Here is an 18,357-nt window from a genome sequence, read left to right on the forward strand (position 1 = left end):
ACAGATGAAACAGTGAAACTGACAAATATACAAATAAACTGAAAAAACATAATATATTATTTCCTCTAATCTTTAAATTCTGGTAATTTTTGGTGCTTGCTACAATAGTGAGTAAAGCATTTTCAGGTTAGAAATTTAATTTTTTTTTAAGTTGATGACATCCCTTTAACAGTGTTTCTCCCTACATTTCAAGTGTATCTTAGATGTCTGGAAGCTAAAGCTAGATCTTATTCCCTGTCACCTAGAAACTACAGTAATGGGTTCATTTAAAATAGCTAAAATTGACACATCCTGTGCTATGAATTTACTGGGCTAAAGTGTGCCTCTTATCTCCTTAGAGAATAAAGTTTTCATTGTTGATCAAAGGATCACACAACTTTACAAGATGTTATCTTTGTAAAAGGGCATCAGAATGCATTACCCCATTAATTTATGTTGATTTCCTACTGAATTTGATCCAGAGTTGTCATTGCATCATTTGCATTTCTCACTTTCAGCAAGTTTCTCTTGTGTGTCAAACAGATTTATGTTGCATCTCAGGCATTGTTCATTAATATGCCAGTTCCAAGTTGACACACTGAGCTCATTTGTGCAATGAAGGTCATTTTGTTTAGTTTAGATTTTTAAAGGTACAGATATAGAAATGACTAAGATCTGGGACAGACTAGTTATACCTGTCACAGATGCATAAACTACATTGGCCTGCTAAACCCGGGGTTGTAAATTCAATCCTTGAGGGGGCCATTTAGGGATCTGGGGCAAAAATCTGTCTGGGGATTGGTCCTGCTTTGAGCAGGGGGTTGGACTAGATGACCTTCTGAGGTCCCTTCCAACCCTGATATTCTATGATATTGTTCTATGATAACTACACTAAAGTCTCTTTCATTTTAGCTGTCCGAAGTATGTTGGCTGAAAGAAGTTCAGAACATCTTCTTTCGGTAGAAAATGATTTAGAACCCACACTATTATCACAGAAGGTAAGAAGAGTTACTGTTCTATTCCTGATCCTACAATCCTGAAGTGTATGCCATACTTCTATCTTAAAAGTTTATATATATGATCCAAATTTTAGTAGATCAGCAAACTACTTCTCTCTCCCAGAGGCTTATCTGACTTCAGCCCTGTTCCTGCGAAGACTTCTGCATGTGCTTAACTTTATGCACTGGAAGTATTGAAGTCAATGCACATGCATAAGTCTTTGCAGGATCAGAGCCTTTATATTCTCTTAACCTATTTAGTATAGAGTGAGTATGCATGCATCGTTTTCTTATGTTCCACATATAGCAACTGTTTTTTTCAAATTATAGTGTAATACTTCCTATGAAATTTCTGCTCCTTGAATAGCACAAATCAATATGATTTCCTGGAGACCTTTAATATTACGATTATAGTTTCTTTTGCTTCCTGCCATCATTGATTTAAATAGACATTAGTTCATAATCTATTTAAATGTCTTTAATATTTTGATGTGACCCTTTCTAGCTCAATTAGTTCCTCCTTTTATATTTGCTATATTTTCTGTAGTCTGTATTTGTTGAGATCTGTTTTTAGCAAATCCATTGTACATGGCCATGCATAAGGATAAAATTCTCCTGTCTCCTGTGGTGTGAAGGGACTGCAAATGGGTTTCTATATGCCTCAGAGTAGATCCATTGACAGTTGAGTAGTGGCAAATAGGACCGGTAGCTATTAGCCCTACTCATAGGCTGAAGTAGTGACTGTAGAGCAGTGGTTTTCAACTTGTGGTCTGCAGACCCCTGGGGGCCTGAAGACTATATCTAAGGGGTCTGCGAGATGTGACTATGAAAATAAAGTTTCAGATCCCAGAAAAGGCATTCCATTTTTCTGATCAATCAAAAGTATGTGAATACCCCCACCTACAGGTCAAAACCCAGAAGTATTGTCGTTACCATAGAAGCCCACATTTAGCACCCTTTCTCACATTGTGTCGAATGCCGTGCCATGTACATGCAACATTTATAGTTGAATACTGTTCAGTCAATTTTCAGTCTAAGACTTAGAGTACAACAGTTTAAATTTCTAAAGGGGCCCATGCCTCCATTTGAAAGTTTTTAGGGGTCCGCAAATGAATAAAGGTTGAAAACCACTACTGTAGAGTACTGTTCTGCCGACCCACATCAAAGTTTAGGGTAAGGTGGTGGATTTCTATCTCCTCAACCCAACCAGTAGAGCATGATTATTCAAGGTTTATCTCAGTGAAATAAATTCCATTATATGGCCCCAGTCATGCAATCACTTATGTATATGCTTAACTTGATGTGCTTGAGTAGTAATGATGAATTCATTGGGACTGCTTGCACATATTAAGATAAACACATATGTAATTTACATCACTATTAATGAGTTATTTGTTTAAAATCCTTTGGCCACCAATGTGCAAAATAAACACCTTAATATTGAGATTACTTCTTATTTTTAGTCTAGATGCATTACTGTCCAGAAAAATATCTCAATCAATATTATTCTAGGTTAGAGGGTACAGATAGTAGGGTCTCTGAACAGCAGCTTGTATTACTCCAATGTGGAGGTCTTTATGCCCACATGTTCAGCAGTCGTGTCTATTTCTGAAACTTTTGGGTGCTGATTAAAAAATGAGACATACTTTAGTGATTTATAATTGCATACTATATTTCTTTTGTATTTTGAACTAATATATATAACAATTTAAAAATAAATTCTTCTTGATACGTGTTGTTAATGTTTGTTTTCCCCTCACACCTATCCCTAAAGGATTACTCTAAGGAAGCTGCAGTAAAAGGAGTTCCTTTGCAAGTAATGGAAGATGGAAATAGACCAGAAGGTAAGACAAAAATCAGACTTCTATAACCATTGTTAAGAAAACAGCTATTTTGGAAAATAGCTATAAAATACATTTGTTTCATATCTTTTCCTTCAGTATAAAAATAGTTAGTCAAGATGTTGCAGTTCATGAGTTTCACTAGTAAAATGAAGATAACTTAAATCCTTGTTTTTTAACAGTCGGAGTTCTATTCTATTTCATTCTGTACTTTACCATACGACTATGCTCATCACTGTAGTATCTGAGCACCTTCCAGTAGTGTATTAAACTGCGTTGCCAGAAATCTTGGCAGCCTCCTAGTACTGAAGTGGTGCATGCCTTTTAGTAGAATATTCAAGAGCTTGCAATTTTTGTTTCAAAGTGCTTGATTGGTGACATTAGCATGAGGTCAGTAACTGCTGTAGTGAGTGTGCATATTTTTGTAAGCAACCAATTTCTAGGAAAAGCGGTATCTTTTAAAAATGAGATTTGTTTGGAATCAGCTTTTTGAAAATGGGATTTGAATTTTAATTACACTGGTCAGATTTGTCCCCTAATTTATATATTTTTTAACATTAATATTTATAAGACTTTAACAGCACTGGTAACATTGCAATTTCATCTTTTTGATGATATTTCAAGTTTGGTTGATAAGGGTAATAGTGTGGATGTAATAGACTTCTGAAAGGCATTTGACTTGGTATCGCACAACATATTGATTAAGAAATTAGAACTATACACAATCAACATGTCCCATTAAATGGTTTAAAAACTGGCTAACTGATAGGTCTCAAAATATAATTGTAAACAGGGAATCATCATCGAGCAGATGTATTTCTAGTGAGGTCCTGCACAGATTGGGTCTTGGCCAGTGTTCTCTCTAATTTTTTACGTCCACATGCAGAATGAATTTTGTTATGTGCACCAATATGGAGGTGATGTGTGGTGGGGCCGAGGGATTCAGAGTGTGGGAGGGGGCTCAGGGCTGGAGAACAGGGTTAGGGTGTGTGTGTGGGGGGGTAAGGGCTCTGGCTGGGAGTGTGGGCTTTGGGGTGGGGCTGGGGATGAGGGTGGGGGAGGGGGCTCAGGGCTATGGCACAGGGTTGGGGTGTGGGGGTTGAGGGCTCCGGGCTCTAGGGTGGGGCTGGGGATGAGGGGTTCAAGGTGAAGGAGGGGGTCAGGGCTGGGGTCGAGGGTTGGGTGCAGGGGGTAATGGCTCCGGCTAGGAGTGAAGGCTCTGGGGTGGGGCCAGGGATGAGGGGTTCAGAGTGTGTGGGGGGCTCAGGGCTGGGGCAGACGGTTGGGGGGTGAGGGCTGCGGCTGGGGGTGCAGGCTCTGGGATAGGGCTGGGGATGAGGGGTTTGGCGTAATGGAGTGCAGGCTGGCCTGGAGCTGCAGCGGGGAGAGAGGACTCCCCCCAGCCCTCTCTCGCCACAGCAGCTTGGGTCCTCTCCCCATCCGCAGCAGCTCCAGCGGGGTGGGGCCAGGCCAGGCTGGGGTTGGGGCTCCTCTCCCCGGCAGCGCTGGTGGGTCTGGGCCAGGGGAAGGGCTCCTCTCCCTGGTGGGGCCTGGGCTGGGCCGGGGGAGGGGCTCCTCTCCCTGCCTGCGTGGCCCTTGAGAGCCTGCTGCGCGACCATGCAGCTTACAAGGAACTTAGGTCTTGGCCCTACGCTATTTAACATTTTTTATCAATAAGCTGGAAGAAAACAATCATTACCCATAAAGTTTGCAGATGACAGAGATTGGGGAAGTAGCGAATAATGAGGCAGAGAGATCACGGATACTGAGCTAACTGGATTGCTTGGTAAGCAGGACTCAAGCAAACAATATGTATTTCAGAATGGCCAAATGTCATACTTAGGATGGGGGCTCTATCCTGAGAAGCAGTGATTCTGAAAAAGACTTGGGGGTCATGGTGGATAACCAGCTGAGCGTAAGCTTCCTGCGCAGTGCTGTGGCCAGAAGTGCTAATGCACTCCTTAGATCAGCTGGCCGCAGGTTGCCCACCACTGCCTTAGATGCATGAGTAGGGAAATCTTGAGTAGGAGTAGAGAGTTATATTACCTCTGTGTATTTGGCATTGGTGCAAGCACTGCTGGAATCCTGTGTCCAGTTTTGGTGTGCACAGTTCAAGAAGGGTGTTGATAAATTGGAGAGGGTTTAGAGAAGAACCATGAGAATGATTAAAGGATTAGAACACATGCCTTGTAGTGATATAGACTCAAGGAGCTCAATCTGTTTAGCTTAAAGAGAAGGTTTATGGGTGACTTGATCACAGTCTGTAAGTACCTATATGGAGAAAAGAAACTTGATAAAGAAGGCTCTTCAATCTAACAAACAAAGTTATAAACATAATCCAATTCCTGGGAGTTGAAGCTAAACAAATTCACATTGTAAATAAGAAATACATTTCTAACAGTGAGGGTAATTAACCATTGGAACAACTTATTAAGGGCTATGGTTGATCCTCCATCATTGGAAACTTTTAAATAAAGATAAATATATGCTCTATTTCAAACAGGAATTAATTCAGAGAATTCCTATAGCCAAGCTATGTCGGAGGACAGACTAGACAATCACAGTGGTCCATGCTAGCTTTCTATGAACTTTTTTGTTCAGTTCTAAAAAAGCTATTTTAAAAAAAAGTTATTCATCTATAATTTGTGCAGCATTTTACTAAGTGATGCATCGAACATGAAAGGAGTTTATAACCAAAAAGTAAACTACATTTTTAAACTCTTTTAGCTTTAATAATCAGATGTTAATATAGGCAAAGAAATCTGTTTTTTAATATTTCTCTCTCACCTTTTACTTACATATAATATGGAATATCTACACTAAAAAAAAGTATGTTCTGTGTAAAATTAACTCTTAAAGACCTAATTATAGTCTCTTCCCTGAGCATTGGCAGTGGTTTTGCTTTCTGTGAGTTTTTGAATTAATATTTGTTGCGGGGGAAAAGAAATAATTGAAAACACAGTTATCCTGATAATACTTAAAATGATGGTGCGGAAGCTAACTGCCCAGACATACAAGACTTCTTTCTGAGTTCTTTTCAGTATCATGAAGGAAAATCTTTTAAAGGTCTCATAATGTGGATGTAATTCTAAAAATACTGATTTAGGATGAAATTCTATAGCGTTACGCAGGAGTTCAGGCTAGATTAGAGGTCCCCAAACTGGGGTATGTCCCCCAGAGGAACATTTGAGGGGTTGCGGTGGGGTCCGGGCCAGCCCCCATCAGGGGCAGGGAGGGAGTGCCACTCAGCCTCGTTCCTGGCCCCGCCCCCAGCCGCAGCCCTGGCTACATCCCCGCCCCCAGCTTTGGCCCCTGACCGCGGCTTCTGCTCCCAACCCTGCACCCAGCCTCGGCCCCCAGCTGCGGCACTGCTCCCAGCCCTGGACCCGCCCCCAGCCTGGACTCCTGGACGTGGCTCCATTCCCGCCCAGCCCCAGCCTTGGCTCCCTTACTTCTGTCCGCCCCCCCCCAATCCTGGCCCTGACTCCCGGGGAGGGGAAGGGGAGGGAGTAAGACAAGGGTAAGCGGGGGGTTGCAACTATGAAAAGTTTGGGGACCACTGGGCTAGATGATCATAATAGTCTCTTCTGGCCTGAAATCTATCTAAAAGAAGATTGTGTGTGTTTTTTCTCTATTTAGTTGTCAAACTTAAGAGAAAGTACAGCCCCTTTAAGGATTGGTGCAAGGGTTGGATTGTTGCTATGGGAACCTACTTACAACTAAACAAGTTGTTTGTGAGAGATTCCTTCTGTTGGGAGTTTGGTGCCTTAGGTGCAATTTGGGGGGAGCGGGGGGGAGGGGTAGGTTGTGTAATCTTAAACTGAAGCGCCATGTGGTCAGGTAATGGTCCTGTAGTAAATTGCTAAGATGTTTACTTCACTTCATTTTATGATAAATTATTACTTTCCTCTAATAGTTTTTCTTAATTTCTTTCAAAATGTGTTTGATTCTTTTGAGAGTTACTGCTATGAATTCTATTCTATTCTATTCATAATGCTTTTGCCCCTCTCCTACGTGCATCTAAAACAAATTTGTAAATCCTGAGGTTCCTTGTGAGAATACATCAGTTCTTGAACTTTTCTGTCTCCGTGATATCCCTGTATATAGGGATAACTGTTAGATTCCTGTAGCTTATATTGGTTGTATAAAAGTGAATAATTTAAAGCTCACTGTTTCCATGTTGAAAAAATGAGTTTAAATTAATAAAATCTAAATATTTCCCCCAATCCTAATCATTTAAATCAGAGATGCCAATTTTTGAAGTATAGTTCTATGCTGTAGGCTGTAAAACAACTGTAAAAAGGAGTATGCCGTGTATTTGCAGCCGTGTTGGTCCCAAGATAATAGAGACAAGGTGGATGGGGTAATATCTTTTGTTGGACCATCTTTTGTTGATGAGAGAGACAAGCTTTCAAGCCACAGAGAGCTCTTCTTCAGGTCTGGGAAAGGTACTCCTAGCATCATAGGTTTTCACAAGGCAGTCACTCTATATCTGACCTATCAGTCCTCATCTTCAAAGGAAACCTGCACAACATTTTCAAAAGATGAGCTTGGGAGCATAAATTCATTACTCTGCTAGACACTGAAACTCACGGACTGAACAGAGACTGGATTTATGGCTTATTACAACAGTCTGTAACCCACTAACCCCCTCTTTTTGTCCTATGATTGCAGAGGTGTTAACAAGCCACTCTATCTTGAACGGTCCCTTAGAATATGTTCTAACTACTTATGGTAAACAGTCTGTTCCACCATGCATTTAACTGAGATGCTCAGAGTTCCTTTTCCACACCTGAACAAGAGCTCTGTGTGACTTGACGCTTGTCTCTCTCACCAACAGAAGTTGGTCCAACAAAAGATATTACCTCACCCACCTTGTCCCTGTAGTAAGAAGCTCCATAGTTGTACCTGAATGATTCCCAGATTCTGTGTGCTCAGCTTACATGTATAAAGATGCTTCTAACTGCCAGCCTTGCAAACTCAGTCTGGAATCAGTCAGTGATTCTTCCTGGATTGTTCATTGTCACCATGGGGCAAATTCTGACCTCAGTCAACCTTTGCAACCCCATTGCCCTCAGTGGAGTTGCACAGATTCACTGTTCTTTGATTACAAGGGTAAATAGGAATGCGTACCCCCTTTCCCCCTTTCAACACTGAGATTAGCAGATATAACTAAATACTTACAAGGATCGGATTTGTAGAGTAAGAAAGGGCATCTTTAAACCTAGTCACTTTTTAGAACATTATTGACGAGGAGACCCCATTGGGAATTACTGAATTTCACAAATTGATAAATAAGCAAACAGTTAAACATGAGTAAGGTTAATGCATTGCAAAATTTACTTTGTTCATTGCTTATCAAGTGCAATTTAACCTTATCTGATACTACCTAGTATATTAAGAAAAGATCCACCCTCTGTGCAGCCCTCAGGGTGGGGTGAAGGAGGGCCGAGCCCTTCTTATCAAGGTGCAACATATGTGTTTTGTTAAATAATGTACAGTAGTATCGATAATGAGATCTTACTACAACTTCTGTTAAATCTTTGCTGAGAGGGAGGTAAAAGGCTGCTCTGTTGTGTGTGTGCATTATAAAATGTGCAGATTAGCAATATGCAGATTAGCAAGGTTGTATTGTAACATAGTTTACCTGTGGCAAGCAGTGCTGCTTCCTCTGAATTTTCAAGATCCTATACTAAGTAAACTTGGTGCAGCTTGCTTATGACTATTGGCTTTGGGGTCCTCTGTGATGCACAATGGGAGAGAATCCTGATTAGGGGACCTTCTAGAGCAGGGGTGGGCAAACTACAGCCATGGGGCTGCATCTGGCCCTTCAGACATTTTAATCCGGCCCTCGAGCTCCTGCCGGGTAGCGGGGTCTGGGGCTTGCCTCGCTCCCGTGCTCCAGCCAGGGAGCAGGGTTGGGGGCTTGCCCCACTCTGCGCGTGCAGTGGCTCCGCGTACCTCCCGGAAGCAGCGGCATATCCCTCCTCCGGCTCCTACATGTAGGGGCAGCCAGGGGGCTACGCACACTGCCCCTGCCCCAAGCGCTACCCCCGCAGCTCTCATTGGCTGGGAACTGAGGCCAATTGGAGCTGTGGGGGTGGCGCCTGTGAATGAGGCAGCATGCAGAGCCGCCTGGCCGTGCCTTCACGTAGGAGCCGGACAGGGGACATGCCGCTGCTTCCAGGAGCTGCTTGAGGTAAGCACTGCCTCCGGAGCCTGGACCCCTGACCACCTCCCGCGCCCCACCCCCCTGCCCCAGCCCTGATCCCCCTCCGAACCTGTCGGTCCCAGCCCGGCGCACCCTCCTGCACCCCCAACCCCTCATACCCAGCCACACACCAGAGCCCGCAGCTGGAGCCCGCACCCCCAGCTGGAGCCCTCACCCCACCCCAACCCCCTGCCCCAGCCTGGAGCCCCCTCCCACATCCCAACCCCTAATTTTGTGACCATTCATGGCCCGCCATACAATTTCCATACCCAGATGTGGCCCTTGGGCCAAAAAGTTTGCCCACCCCTGTTCTAGAGCATTTGATGGTGGGTGAAGGCTTTTGTTGCACTTTATGATAGCACAGGAAAAAGTAATATTAATACCATGCAGTTTTTGTTCATTTTTGTTTGTTAGAAAGTTTCAGTTAGAGTTTGCACAATTTAAATGTATATGTCATGTAGTGCACACATTCAAAATGGTCATTATTTTGACAGCATTCTCAAATTCTTCAATGCTTTATGTGAGAGAAAATAAATTTATAGTTATTTTCAAAGCACATTGGGTTGTCTTATCACTGACTATTTTTAAAACACAGTAGTGAATGATACTCAGATTTTTTAGCCCTATGTTAAATGATGCCTAATGTTTGTCTTTTCATAACTTAAAGCTATTACCTGTGAAGAAAACATTTACACTCTGAAATAATGTGGCTTGTGTATTCAGCTGTGACGTACTTTATACCAAATTTCTACATGTTACTGAAATAACTTTGTTTTTACCTTTAGAAAATGAGACCTGAAAATTAAATTGACAAAGTGTATATTATATTCTTGTTTCACAGATGGTGATATATTTATTTCTCAATACACTACTGGCGAGAAAGAAGCTTTACGCGCTGTATTAAAGCAGAGGTAAGTTTGAGCTGTTAATAATGTCTCAGCTGTTCAGTTTCTATTAAGATATGTGGTTCCTGGTTTCCCTGATCCCTCTTAGTAGCACTGGTAAAAGGAAAATGGTTCTTTATCCTCCTCCATTAATATTCTGTTTATACTTGTGGAAGTATTTTTTCAGAACTCATTTTCTGGTTTGAAGTCTATTTGCCCTACAGTGTCTTTACTATTTTGTACATTTTTTTTTTCTTTAATGCTTTCAAAAACCTTTTGGAATAATGCCTTAGTGTTCAAAAAAGGGGGCAGGAATTGTTCTGATTTATTTAGTGCCAAAAGCATGCGAGGCATTTTACAAACAAATAAGGAGATAAGGTCCCCGCCGCTAGCAGCCTTCAATTTGGACTGTAGCCTGGTTACAGACTGCTTGAATAAGGTCAAGTCTATACCACAGTCTAGAACTGCATATGTAATTGATCTAGGTGACAGCCAGTGTATAACTCCGTTGTGTGTCATGGTTGCAGTCATACCATAGACAGACCATGCCCTTAATATTACAAACATTAACAAATGATACCTCTGTAACAAATCTTTATTATCTTGTTGCAATAAAGGTTTAAATAAAATTCTTTAGTGTCAGCTGTGTGGGAGAAATGTGTAATTTTTCTTTAAGGAAGTTTATTGTTGGAGAAGCCGTAAATGCCTGTATGAGTCTGACCCAAGGACCTCTTGATGCCAATTGGCAAAGGGCACAGGGGTACATAAGAGTTACAGGAATCCCCTGGGTCTGATATCTACATGCTGGTCCAGCAAAGAATGTCATGTAAGATCAGTAATGAAAGTCTGTGTCATACTGGAAATCATAATAATTGTGAGATGCATGTACAGAAAATATGTGAAGTTATGTATAGATACTAAAAATTATGTTCTTTCGGTCTGTGAGTTAAGACAGGTCACCAAAAGATAATCCACATACTCCTGGCAGGGAAATGGGAAGAGATGCTTATCTCACTCTGGCTGGTCATGTGCAAATTAAGTATTGTGTGGTTCTCAGTGGATGCCCATTTACAGACCGAGCAAAATACCAATCATTAGGTTGTGGAGGGTTGCAGGAAAAAACAAAACCAGCAAGAGTTATCCTGTTTAGGAGTAGGACAATGAACTTCTGAAACTATATCTGGGTGCAAATGAACCCCCAAGTTATTCCTTCATTCTGTGAGGAAAAGTTGCCATTGGAGTCTATCTTATGAGAAGGGATTTCATCCAACCTGACTGAAAATGCTTGGAAAAAGACTTTCTGTAAGCTATCTTGTAAGGGATAGGGAATGCCTTGTGTATTAAGCTTAGGCTGTAGAAAGCATGTTATGATTCTGTTTTATGTGTAACTATTTGTTTCCTGTATTCTTGTTCTTTCACTTGAATCTCTGTTCTTTGATAATAAACATATTCTTGTTTTCACTATAAGTATATCTAAGTGCTGTGTGTTAAGTTGACTCTTACAAGCTGATGTGTACTATTCCTTTGGAGGAAGCGAATCTAGGAGTTCTATGAGTGTCCAGTTAAACAGGGGCTGAGCACTTCCGGGGGACATTTGGAAGGCTTGTGGGTTGGTGTGTGTGTGTTGCTAACCTGTAAAAAGAGAGTAAGGCCTGCCAAGGCCTGGAAGGCAGCTTGTGTTGCCAGAGGCTGGTGGTTTCATGGAACTGATCCATCGCAGGCAAAGACATGCTAAGGGCAGGGCGTGGTGAGGTCCCTCACAACCCTGGGTATCCCTGGAAAGCCTCGCAATGGCTAATAGTGCTGAGGAAAGGCTAGTTTATGGGGCAGGAGTGGAGGGAATGGGAACGTTATGTTTGATCAGTAATTGACAAGAATGCTATTCACAGGAAGATATGTTTTGTATTTATAGAACCCAAAACCCTCCAGTATTTAAGGAGGTGAAGGTACAGCTTTTAGAAAATGTATCTACGGAAAAGAAAGAGAGTGCTCAAGATACCAGGTCAGCACACAGCAATATAGATTCAGCCACAACCATCGCGGCAGCCACAGCAGCTGCCATTGCTACAACAGCTCCACTTCTCAAAGTAAGACATTTTTTGGTAAATTAGTTCTCTATCAAGTTAAATAGTAGAAATAATAAATAAGTCTGAGATGGCTAGTAGTGAAGCTCCCACTGTCTTTCATTTGTATTCTCTTCATATGTGCTCACAGTCATCTCGATGAACAGCATGGCTCATTGGGTCCATAGGAGGGGATGACAAAAGGATACAAACACTGGGTGCGTGTCTTCTGTGTATTTGTTGGTGTGACCCAAGGGCCTCTTGTTGCCAATTGGCAGAAGGCACAGGGTACATTGGGGTACAGGGATCTTCTGGGTTTACCAGAAGGGATCATGTAAGATCTCTACTGAAAGTCTGTGTCCCTCTGGTCATCTTAATCATTGTGAGATGTATATACAGAAAATATGTGAGAAGTTTGTTTTTATATTATATATAAAGATAGCGTGCCTTGAGACAAACATGGAAGGAGGATCTCAGACATCCTGGTTGACAATGCTGGGGAAAGGACTTGGGAGTAAACTATTCTGTAGAAGATAGGGGAATGTCTTGCGAGTGAAGTTGAGGTTCTAGAAAGCGTATTATGATTTTGTTTGATATGTAACCATATAAGAACATAAGAACATAAGAAAGGCCGTATGTTTCCAGTATTCTTACTGTCAGTTGAGTCTCTGTTCTTTGATGATAAACTTATTCTTGCTTTCACTGTAAATGTAAGTGCTGTATGTTAAGCAGATTAGTGATCCTGAGTTGGATCTTGTAAGCTGATGTGTGCTATACCCTCAGGAGAAGAGGATCTAAGAATTCAGTGGATCAGGGGCTGGGGACTCCAGAGGGATGCTCTGAGGACTCAGGGGTTGGTGTGTACCTGTTGCTAACCTGTACAGAGAGCATGAGGCTTGCGGAAGCCTGGAAGGCAGCTTGTGTTGTCAGAGGCTGTTGGAGTCAGGGGGCTGATCCACACAGACAAGATTCCCTCATGGTAAGGGCAGTTGGTAGTGATGTGCCTCACAGCCCTGGGTACCCTGGGAAGTGTCCCAGTAGATAGTGTGATGTTGTGCAGTACATAGTGAATAGGATGGGAGAAAGCCCACGTTTCATAGATTACACTGCTGTTTATAGATCCCCTTTGGTGTAGCTTTAACTTTTTGTCTATGGTGTAAATCTCCTTAATAAAAACTGGATGGCCAAAACTTAAGACAACACACCGCACCTGTAATTCAAATGTGGCTGTACCTGGTTGGTCAGTCTATCAGTGTTCAAGCCAGAAAGAAGGAACTTCCCCTAACTTCTTATTGAGATGTAACTCTATTTTGCAGAATCCAAAAAAGAGAGGTCAGGTTTGTGTTAACCAGAGAATAAAAAGATAAATCAGGTTTGATTCAGGTGAATTTCTGTAAAGTCAAGAGGCGGTTTTCATCTGGTATTTCAAAAAGAGACACTGATCTGTCTTCTTACTGCTCATTTAAAAACCTACACTATGCAGTCAACATAATGTGTATAGCAGTTTCCTGAAGGTCACAGTTCGCACACAGGTATGCTCTAGATAGCATGGGAGAGAAGCGAGATGATCTTGGGGTTAAGGTATCGGATTGGGACTCAGGAGATGTAGAATGAATTCCCACCTCTGCCACAGGCTTCCTGTGTGCTCTTGGGCAAGTTACTAAATTTCTCTGTGTCTCAGTTCCTTATCTGTGAAAATAGGGATAGTACCTGTAGTAGGGTTCACTTAAGGGCCAGCAGACCTAGTAGGCAGGCTATGACTCAGTCTCTAGAGTCCTGTGGCGGAGGGAGGGGGCGGTTTATCAGGCAGTATGAAGCCCTGGCAACCAAGTCAGTCTGTCCTTCTCTGGGTTGCCCCGATCAGTCTAGGGTAGAGGAAAGGGTAGGGAAACCCGGGCCCACCCTTTCCACTGACTCTCAACCCAGGGCCTAAGTGGGGAGGAGTGGGAATTGTTTCTGTCCCCTCTAGCTGATACCCAGACCAGCCTACCCTGGGCCACTTCATACCCATCGCCCAGTGTTCTTTTCAGTTTGGGGCATGGCCACAGCCCTCTGCTTCATTCCTCACAGAGGGTTGTTCAAACAGTCTCAGCAATTCAGATAGTTTGTCAGAGCTTCCCAGTCCTCCCTTTTCAGTGTCCTGTGATTTTAGCCTTGTCAGGCAGAAGGGGAGAGAAAAAGGGGTCAGGCCCCTCACTGCCTGGTTTAGACCTTACCCACAGTCTAGGTCTTTCCTCTGTGGATTCCTCTGTTCCAGAAGGTACTAACTGGCTTCCTTCCTTCCTTCACTCTCTCCCCACTTGATTGCCACCATCCCATTGTAAGCAGGTCCTCCATTTGGAGCATGCTCTGCAGCTGCTGAGGGGCAGGGCCTTCTTGGTCCAGTTCCAGTCTTAGGGAGGGGTCTGTAAACCCCCGCACAGTACTAAAATCAGTAATGTTTGAGGTGCTTAGATATGGTGGTGATGGAGGGTCATATAAGCACATAGATACTTACCTGGTTTTCTTACTTCTGATTTATATATCCCTGGCCTCTGGGGAATCAGGTGTCTGTTGACTATGCAAATCTTTATCTGCCCCTGAAATAATTCTGTCTCATTAGGCCTTACTATCTGCCAACAACCATTCTACACCGGCTGAGAGTGTAATTAAATCTCTTTTTTGCCAGGGCCTCTGAAATCAGGGTATGGATTCAGAAGCCAAGGCAAAAGAGGATACGCAGGGTCCCCCAGAATAACAATGGGGACAGTAACACCATTTAATTCAGTGTCATTTGGTGGTAATAGTGTCCCAGCTTGTCTATGAATGTAGACTCCTGAGCGGCGAAAAACTGGCATCGTGAACTTTTCCTGTACAGCCCAAGCGGACATTCATAAATCTGCCTTTGTGGTCCACGAGTGCCTGCATAACAATGGAGTAGTACTCTTTGTGGTTTATGTGCTCATGTGCTCCTTGAGGAGGGCAAATTATGGGCACCTGAATGCCATCAATAGCCCCGCCACAGTCAGGAAACCCCGTTCTCTCAAAGTCAGCAGTTACCTTTGGAATATCTTTAATGTCAACCACTTTGGGGTAAACCACATGCCTGTTTGCCTCAGTTACCTCTGCCACCACTTTACCCACAGTCGACTTTCCAACCCCAAACTGTTTGCCAATGGACCTCTAGCAGTCTGGAGTAGCCAGCTTCCAGACAGCTATAGCAGCCTGCTTTTGAACTGCCAAGAGTGACCTCAGATGTGTCTCTCTACGCTGGAGGATGTGGGCAAGTTGCTCACAAAGCTCCAGAAATGTTGCTTTCTTCATGCAAAAGTTCTGGACCCACTGCTGGTCATCCCAAGCCTGCATGATGTTGTGGTCCCACCAGTCTGTGCTTGTGGCCTTGCACCAGAAGCAGTGGTCTATGTAGGGGGCATCAGCAGCTATGAGAATTATATTGAGCAGCAGGATTGAACAGGGACGGATTAGAGTCTCACACGGATCCCCCCGCCAGGCAGGGCCCTCTCTCATCTCTGCTCGTGTTCCAAGCAGCGGATCCTGGTCTCAGCTCCTTTGCCTGTTGGGCACTGCTGTGGGGTGGGTCAGAGCTCCTAATTACCATGCGTTGTCTGTCCCGCCCCCTCTCCCTGCGAGTTGGACAGGAAGCAACCGTGCAGCAGCCTTGGTCCAGAGCTGAGTGTGGGGCGCGTCAACCCCAATCCCTGTCCTAGGCTGGGCTGGGCTGGACGGACTGCACCGGATGATGAGACAACCCCCACCCCACCCCCCAGTAACCCTGTGAGCAGGTGTGGTCTCGGCAGGGAGATGGACGTGAGAATGCCTGCTTCTGCCTCCCTGCTCTTGGGAAAATGGCAGCATTCGGGGGGGAGGGAGGAAAAGACTTGGCAGCCATGTATATCCCGTTAAATGTAAACACCCATGACACTGCTATGCATTTTTTAAAAAACAAACAAACCCAGTTTTCTCAGAGCGATAATTATATGCTATAGTTTGGGGGGGTTGCCAATGAGAGTTACCGTAAAGATTGGTTTAACATAGAAGAGAGTCTGCAGCAATCTGATAATATTGGTACTGCCTATTTTAAGGGATGTTTTTGTTCATTTTATTTGGGTAAAGGGTGGCTTGGCACTAATGAACACTTCCTTTTTAATGCTGTATTTATCTTTGGAAAGGTTCTCTTGGGTTATTAAATCATCCCAAATCAGGACTATTATTATTTGAATCTTTTGAAGAAAATATAGATGCCAAAAAGTGTGTGATGTGATGGTGGGGGAGGGATATTGAGAACAAATAGGAATGGCATTAATACCTGCTTCCTCTTGCCTCAGGTTTCAAACTCAAGAGTTTTAAAAATGTATAACTAGACTTCTCTTTGAACTATACCTGAGCTATAGAGTCTAATTTTTTTCCTCAGGTTCAAAGCGATTTGGAAGCAAAAGTTAGCTCTGTTTCAGCATTGCTCGATAAACTGCAGGAGACAGACAAGCAGCTGCAACGCGTTGCAGAACAGCAAACAAATATAAAGACTCAACAGCAGGAGAGATCCCGTTGTCATGACAGAGTCAACGAGCTTGAAAAACAGATGCATGTGTTCATGGAACAGCGGATTCAGCATCTTGAAAAGTTACAACAGCAACAAATACATGTTCAGGTACCTGCATAGAAACATAGAGCTTCTTGCTGTTTCTCTGCCTCTGTGTCTTGGTGTTAGTTATACTGAAGTTTGTTGTTAAATTTCTTTAATTGAGTAAAGCTGCGACAGTACTTTCACATGTATGAGATTGTTATTGTGCCCATATGTCTATGCCAGGGGGATTCGTTTGGTGGCTTCTTACCTGTCTAAGCAGTTAAAATTGCAGAGGAGAATGTGTGGTATAGGACAGAGAGGTTTTATGACCTAGTTCCAGAGAGGGCGGATGATCCAGTGGTTAGGGAGGTTAGTGGTTAGCCTAGACCTGGAGAATAGGGTTCAAATTCCTGATCTGCCACAGACTTCCTGTTTGACCTTGAGCAAGTCACTTGGCTTCTCTGTTTTAGTTCTTCATCTGTAAAATGAGGATAACAACACTTCCCTACCTCATAGGGGTGTTTTGAAGATAAATACATTAGATTGTGAGGCCATTGGATACCACTGTCATGGAAACAAGTACCTTAGATTGTTTGGGAAGCTTTCAACTTAATAACAGTGCTGTCAGGCACGTGTGTATGTGATTGTAGCGTAGGTAGACGTACCTGAGCTGGTTTTAATCTGCAGTGGATCTGCATCAGTGTGCATTTCAGTGAAGACTAGCCCCGGGAGTGATTACCCACAGTTCTGGATGGGTTTGAACAGCCTGCACTGAAGCGTGTGCTGCCATAGCTTCACTGCTCCACTACCTGGGCTAGCTAGATTAAAGCTAAATTGGGTATGTCTACCTGAGCTGCAATCACACTCTGTAGAGTAGACATACCCTAAGAGTTTGGGGGAAAAAATCCCTCTTATCCTAATGTCTGTGTTTTTGGGAACCAGCCAGAATGGGAATGCTTATTTCCCCCCTTTTTTGGAGGGAGGAGAGATTCCTATATGTCAGTTTTGTTTTGTTCTACCTTTCAAAACAGTGAGCAAGTATTAGTTTTCTTAGCCTGCTGCCTATCATTTTTTTCCCCCGGATCCCAATTAGTATAAATATATTACATATTTGCTTGTTCAGATTGTTTGTTTGTTAAATAGCTATAATTCCTTTTTTTTTTTTTTAATTAACTTTGTACCTTTTGTCTCTTAGTCTCATCTCATTAGCTCTGCAATCAACACAGGTGGTTTCCAACCAGTTAACATACCATCTTCCAATTTGGTGGCAAAGCATTCTACAAACCCAGAACGACAGCAACCACTTACCAGCCAAGTCTCTTCATGTCATAGGAATTTATTCTCTACCAATGCTGTGCCCACCCAAGGTGAATAATTCAGTTAATTTAGATACTCAGTTTTATTTCTGTCTTAATCTTGCTTTCATAAATTTAGGACCACATATTACTAAGGAATAAGAAATATTTTTGCAGAACTGATTTTATCTTCATTAATACAGTGCATACTACATAAACTGAAAACCACATTTATATCAAATTAAACTGAGATTTTGGTATTTAGTGGATACTTATGCTCACCCAGCTGATTGTATTTGAGAGGCCCAAGACTGTTTTATAAAAGAAAGTGAATGTGGAAACTTGTACACTGCCTGACCATGCTGTATCTTGCCCTGGACTCTTGTTAGGGTGTGTCTGCACTGGTTGTGACATCTCCCAGGGTACAATCTGGACTGTGGAATCACTGTGCTCCCTTAACTCTTCAGCCTAGGTCTTCTCTTACATTGCTATGCTAGTGAAAAGTAGCCCCTCCAGGCTTTG

At 42.9% G+C, this 18,357-nt stretch overlaps 1 protein-coding gene across 1 annotated transcript in view; it reads left to right on the top strand.

Annotated features, from left to right (window-relative positions):
* The window catches only part of KIAA0586 (KIAA0586 ortholog), a 114,645-nt gene that overhangs the window by 1,811 nt on the left and 94,477 nt on the right, over positions 1 to 18,357 (top strand). The window contains exons 3-8 of the mRNA XM_065402626.1: positions 892 to 977; positions 2,752 to 2,821; positions 9,871 to 9,940; positions 11,826 to 12,000; positions 16,388 to 16,624; positions 17,736 to 17,907. Coding sequence (XP_065258698.1) covers positions 892 to 977; positions 2,752 to 2,821; positions 9,871 to 9,940; positions 11,826 to 12,000; positions 16,388 to 16,624; positions 17,736 to 17,907 — 810 coding nt within the window. The remainder of the gene's footprint in view (positions 1 to 891; positions 978 to 2,751; positions 2,822 to 9,870; positions 9,941 to 11,825; positions 12,001 to 16,387; positions 16,625 to 17,735; positions 17,908 to 18,357) is intronic.

This window comes from Emys orbicularis, chromosome 4 (assembly GCF_028017835.1).
Source record: "Emys orbicularis isolate rEmyOrb1 chromosome 4, rEmyOrb1.hap1, whole genome shotgun sequence".
Lineage (NCBI taxonomy): Eukaryota > Metazoa > Chordata > Testudines > Emydidae > Emys > Emys orbicularis.